At 36.0% G+C, this 6,564-nt stretch overlaps 1 protein-coding gene across 1 annotated transcript in view; it reads left to right on the top strand.

Moving 5' to 3' along the window:
- LOC107095375 (dystrophin-like) overlaps window positions 1-6,564 on the top strand; it is a 369,912-nt gene that overhangs the window by 338,989 nt on the left and 24,359 nt on the right. The window contains 2 exon segments of the mRNA XM_015391433.1: window positions 3,318-3,423; window positions 5,040-5,187. Coding sequence (XP_015246919.1) covers window positions 3,318-3,423; window positions 5,040-5,187 — 254 coding nt within the window.

Raw genomic sequence — 6,564 nt, 5'->3', positions numbered from 1 at the left:
GGAGTCAGAAGCAGAGATACAAAAAGCAGCTGCAAAAGGCGGCTCCATCCAGGAACCACACAGCCAGGTAGACGAGCTCCGAGCCAACTAATGTCAGAGGATGAAGAGAGCACATCCAGCCGGTCACAGTCAGAGAAACAGGATTACACTGGAAAAACAGACAGACCTCCAACATCTATTCAAGTTCTAATTTGTTGAAATTAAAATAGGAAAATGAATAATCCAAACCAACTAGAAATCAACCTGATCATTACATAATATTCGTAATTAAGGCGTGGTGTAAGAAGTAACATTTTTCTTAAATCTGTTCTGACTAAAATCACAAAATTAGTTACCAAAATGTGGAAGGCAAACACAAAAAATAAATGAAACGGAAAAAGACAGCAAAAGATGAAATAGAAGAAAAGATTTAAAATCAGCAAAACACCAACAAAAAAATAAATTAATGCTGCAATAAAGAAAATGAAGCAAAGGGCTAGCCTGATAAACCAGACTAAATTTGAGACTAAATGTGTAATTTAGTCTTTCCCCGATGAATGAGACATCCGAAGATTGTTGATGAGATCAACCCGTTGTTTTTCAAACCATGTCTGTGCCTATTGACCAACGCTCTGATGAATGAGTGAAACTGACTGTGACGTAGGAAGCACAACAGCCTGTCTGCAAAACGGCGAATACATCCTTCTTAAAAATAAATGAGCGTAGAGCCTCTTCCTGCTCATGTTTTAACAAAAACCTAAGTCTATTCTTTCCAAAACTGATTCCAAAGCTGAGTCAAATGAGAACTGTTCAATAGTTGTTGCCATCTTCCTTGTTGTGCTTTCTCCAGCGTTGCGCAGCTTTGTCGCCACGCCCTCAAAACCCCGCCCACTTTGCATCCAGAAATTCAAAACACATCTCTGCGTTGTGATTGGCCCGCCAGTTCTAGGGCCTGGGGCATTGTTGAGGCTAGACCAAACTCGCAGGCAAAAATTATCCTGGCCGCTGGCGCTAGTTTACTAGGCTAACAAAGAGCAAAAACAGCAGCAAACCCGCTCTATAAAACCGAAGTGCTCCAGACCACTGGAGGGAGTCAAGCACAAGACTAGCCTCACCGGACCATGGCATTACTTATCTTTATATGGTCATATACATAACTTTAATCTCTTTCTGTTAGACAATGTTTGAAAATAGATTCATTTCCATTAACTATCAAATTGCGCAAATTATAAGTCTGCTAAATGGAGACAAAAATCGCGTTTCTTTTTTTTATATAAATTTGTATGCTACAATGAGGTGGTTTTCTTGGTTTTATCAAAATTCTTATATTTCGCAAAATTGAGTCATGTGACCTGCAACTGGACCTTACTGGCTGGAAAAAGAAGAAGAGCAGAAGTAGTAGGATGATGATGCGGCATATTCGAATTCATAAGGAGGGTGTTTTAAAAAAATATTTATTTTGAGACCATCAGCGTGGTGACGGAAATGTGGTTATATTTAATGTATTTACATCCGCCACTGCTTTTTCAATAATAAAAAAAGTTTGCATCTGCTGCTGCCATGCTGTCATCTCGTGAAATATGTATTTGCTTGCAGTTTTATTTGCATTTCTTATTTAGTAGAAATACCACAATTGGAACAATTAGGATTTTTGAAATTAGCAAAATATCAACCTAGTTTTACGCATTTTTGAAATGGAAATGCAGACACTGACATTAAAGATGACAAACTTCTACTTTCCTCCTTCAACTTTATTTTTCAAAGATCCTGTATTAAAACCTGACTTCCTGTTTGTACGATAGATCTAATCTGATGAGATTTGTTCTTTGTTCGACTCCCTCTAGTGGTCTGGAGCACATTCCGTTTTTTTGGTGCAAGTTTGTTGCTGTTTTTACTATTGACATTTTCTTCCTGCAATTGGAGCATTTTGTGCTTGATTTTTTTTTAATTTTTTTATGGTTTCAGGTTTTTGCCTCTATTTTTGGTGATTGCAGCATTTTTTGTTTGCAGCGTTTTCTATTGCATAGTACTTTTAGAAGGCCACTCTAAATTTCCTCTTTTGGAGCCATTCAAAGGCTTAAAATCTAAAGTGTTATTGAGCCTAAAGTTCTTTCTGACATTTTTTTGATAGATAACGTTACCATCCTTAGCAGCTAGCAGTTTTCTTCTAAATCAAAAACAACCTTTGTATATTTGCAGTCACTTTGTTGAAGTTTATAAAACTCCTGCCAGCCAAAACAAATTAAATGTGTTAAAAGCTTTATTCAAACTTATTTTTATCTTAAGCTCATTGGTGGTTCTGGCTCCTGTACTGAAAACAAACACTGCAAAATCTGTAAATATCAGTAAGTATTTAACTGTTGATTTGAGGGGATACGTTGGAAAAATATGCCAATGGAATGAGGTAATTTATACTTAAAATAAGGAAATATAACACCAATAACTTTTTTAAAATAAGTAAATATATAATTATAACATCTAATCATATTATTTTCCAGAGCATAATGCTCATTCATGTGGCAGATTATCTTATTTACCTGCTCGAATTAAGGGAAAATAAATACATTTCAAGACATTTTTGCTCTTTATATATTCATATCTGCAGAGTACTACTCAATCAGTTTCTCATGATGATGATGCACAGACAGAGAAAACCGTATTTGGACCAATTTTTTCTTTTTTCTTTACAGTTTACTTCAATATATATATATTTTTAACTGCTGTCTGCTTTTATTAAGCTTACGTTTGCAAGATTTTGGCTCATTTAATATCCTAAATGATGCTCTCTTGTTCAGCTTTTTTGTGTCTGCTATGATTTTTCTGTGCACCAGTGCTTATAAATTATATGTAGAACCATTGCAGCTTAAGCTTAATTTGCATCATAAGATATGAAATGCTAATTTTAACTTATCTTTTAATGATGCAGCCCTTAGTCTAGTAGCGGCAGCAGAATTTTTCTGCTCTTATTGTGAGATGTGTTTTACCCTCTATAACATTGGAGCTCTGGTGCACCGCATGGCTGTGTTGTCAGACTACTGTTTTTTATGCATAACCTACATACATGGCAATTCTTTGTCCAATTGTTTTAGTTTTAAAATTTACTAATTTTATGAGTGATTAAAAAAGTAATCTTCAGTATTTTTATAAAAATGTGTATCTGGGAAACTTTATTTTTGTTAATCAGAAACAAAACTTGAAGATGGAGAATATGTGTTCGTAAGATTCGTTTACGTATTTAGCTTAAATTCTCTGAACGTTTGCTGGTGCCAGAGGGACTGGTCTGACTGTCTCTGAAACGGCTGATCTATGGTCAGCTTTCATGCATGACCACCTCTCAGGTCTGCAGAGCGTGTGATGCAGTCAGCACAGAATGGATCAACACCTCAGAGATATGTGGTTGTCCGCTTGCTGGATCTGAAATCAGCAGCTCTAGGTTCCAACATGGTACGAGGGAGGTGAACCCGTCAGATGCTCTGATTGTGTCTGCTTTAAGCAGGAATGTTCAAAGTAGAGCTTAACTGCGTATTTTATATTGGAATTAGGAGTGTAGGTGAAATGCACTGTCAAAAAGCATCTGCTTCTTTTGATTTGTTTTTTTTTTCCTTTTTTTGCATTGTTTAAAGTTTAAGATTTAGCTTTATAATTATTATTACATTTATGAGGTTATAATTAAATAAAGTTAGATGGTCTGAAAGGAAAAATCATGAGACAGCTGTGATTGACTTTATTTTACCAGACTGCAGTTAAAAACACACTTAAGAGAACCTTTGAAGTAGGCTTAAAAAACTTAAATATTTAAAAGCTTTTTCTCAGATTTTTTTTTGCTTTAATTAAAAAATATAAAATTTAGTTTGATAGTGATTTATTGTGAGCTAAAAGGAAAGCTGTTATTTCCTACTCCGAGTAAAAAAAAAAAAAAAAAAAAATCAGTAGAACCTTTCCAACGACATGAAGTAGGCATAAAGAAATAAATTTAAAAGAAACATAGGGTTTCTTATTTTTCCACATTTTTATTTTTTGTTTTAATGAAAGTTTACATAAGATTTAGTTTTACTTCAACCTACATAGTTAAAAAAAAATCCCAGAATACAATCTGTGTGACCACATGAAGTAGGTCTAAAGAAACAAAAAAAAACCCCATCTGATTCTTTAGTTGTTTTTTCTTTTTTTTTTTTTTGCTTTGCAAAAAACTTATATAAGATTTTGTTTTATGATGATTTACTTTATTATGAGGTAAAAGAAGAGCTGATATTTTTAATCCTCTGAAAGCTAAAAAAAAAAATGAAAGAAGAGTAGAACCTTTCTGTACGGAAGAGGATTAGGGCCACTGGAAAGAAAAAAAAAAGAAAAGTTAACTGAGTTTTAAATTTTATTTCAGTGTAGTATGGGGAAAATGTCAGAATTCTGACTTTTTTTTATTGTCAGAGTTCAGTCCGAATAGTCAGAATTTTGAGATTAAAGTCAGAATTCTCAGAAAAAAAGTCAGAATTCCGAGATAAAAAGTCAGAATTCTGAGATTAAATTCAGAATTCTGGGGAAAAAAGTCAGAATTCTGACTTTTTTTTAATTGTTAGAGTTCAGTCCGAATTCTGAGATTAAAGTCGGAATTCTCAGGAAAAAAAGTCAGAATTCTGGGAGAAAAAAAAGTCAGAATTCTGACTAAACTGAAATAAAATTTAAATATCGGTTAACTTTTTTTTTTTTTTTCCAGTGGCCCTAATCCTCTTCCGTATTTCTGACCACACGAAGTAGGCTTCAAGAAAGTAACTTGAGAGATTAAAGACATATAGTTGCAAAGCTGTTTCTAAAGGTCTGGGATGAAAAAAAAACAAGAGCCAGAATTAACAAAGTGAGAAACTCATCCAGGAGGTTAAAAAAGAAGCCAGAACTACATCCAAGGAACTTCATGGCTTTTTTTTTTTTGCCTCACCGAAAGCTAAAGGTCACAATTCAGCCATAAAAAAACACAAAGTGTGGAAAAAATAAGTAATAGACTGATAATATTTACTCCTGCAGGAGCCCACACTTTTTCTTAGTGTGACTGTGCTGCCGTGTTGCAGATGAAAGCAGGTTCTGCACGTTTAATCAGAGGGGGGCGTATGTGTGAGCGGGGCACTCATGACGAGCCTCTGTTTATCCACACTCTGAGGCCGAGGATGTTAGAGCAGCTCTTCACCAGGGACCCCTCCTCATTATCAGGACGGTTGAGTGCAGGATGGAAGTAGAATGAGCCCGCAGGCCGATTAGCTGTTTGCGTATGCTTCAGAGACAAGTGGGGTTAAGGTGCAGGTGCCGTGGACCATGTGCATCTGGTAGGAGTCGGACGGCTTTAAAAAAACGTCCGTGGATGAACTCCCAGCTGCTCTTTGTTTGGCTGAGTGCAGCGGTGGAGCCGAGCCACCCACTGCGTTCAGCAGTCACCCACTTCACACACCTACTATTGGAGCCTGACCTGAAACATACACCTGCAGAGAGGAGTGCGCTAAGATGTTATTTCACTTTTATCCTTGGATTTATCCACTTCACGTACACAACTGTCGGCTGGAGAGACGCCGTTATGTTATGCAGTCTTGTTATCAATAAGGACTCAATCTGTTTTTCTGTTTTAAAACAAAAAAGCAAAAAGAAATCTATCATTTAGTAGTGATGCTGTTTTTGCTGCAGATTATTATCTGTCAAAAATGATCAATTCAGTAAAGGTTTGTGTCTTTAAGTTGAAAAAGGCAGAGATAAGGTTGGAAAACAATCTTAGCGTTATGATAACTAAAAAGGTTTCAGAGTTTGGGTGCATATTTACTATTAAAACGTCGGGTAAATACGGAAATGCACACATCCAGTATTTTCTGATCCAATCCAATACTTGAAACTGGGTAAGATTACCTGGAAAAGCTGAGTTTTTATTTTACCTAACGAGTTAAAGCACAGAAGAGTACCTGTGTGACAACATGAAGTAGGCTTAAAGAAAGAATCTCAAATCCCATTCAGCTGTTGAGTGAGTGAACCAAATATCATGCAATGTGAATAAAGTGACATAACACTGTCAGGTAACAACCCAAATATAAATGGACTTTATATTATTTATTATCAAATAGAGAAGCAAAAAGAAAGCTATAACAGTTCCATGTAAAGTGCACAGGATTGGAAGTACACCTAGTTTCCCACATTAGCATCTACAGCTTTTTTTGTCGCTTCAGCTGGAAAAACTGCAGCAATTCCTTCAGACACTGATGGCTGCACTCTAGCGCATCAGAACAGAACCTTTTCAGAACCTTTCCCACTGATATAAGCAAAGCTTTTCATTGTCATGTAGATGTGAAGTTATGAATAACCAACCCGCTGTGATTGCAATGCCTCATGTATGCTTTTACTCTGAAGGCTCTCAATACAAAATAGAAGGCAGGAAATGCTAAGCGGTTGCTAGGGTAACGACAGCTGGGTATCTGAATTTGTTCAGTTTGACATTGAGATAGACTAGATACATAATAGGAATCTAAATAAGGCAAGTGTCAATCTCTGTCTCCTTGAGTCTGGTTCTGCTGGAGGTTTCTTCCTGTTAAAAGGGAGTTTTTCCTCTCCACTGTCGCT

This window comes from Cyprinodon variegatus, unplaced genomic scaffold, assembly GCF_000732505.1.
Source record: "Cyprinodon variegatus isolate N-32 unplaced genomic scaffold, C_variegatus-1.0 Scaffold541, whole genome shotgun sequence".
NCBI lineage: Eukaryota > Metazoa > Chordata > Actinopteri > Cyprinodontiformes > Cyprinodontidae > Cyprinodon > Cyprinodon variegatus.
Note: the sequence above shows the minus strand (reverse complement) of the source record. Positions and strands in the feature narration are given on the sequence as shown.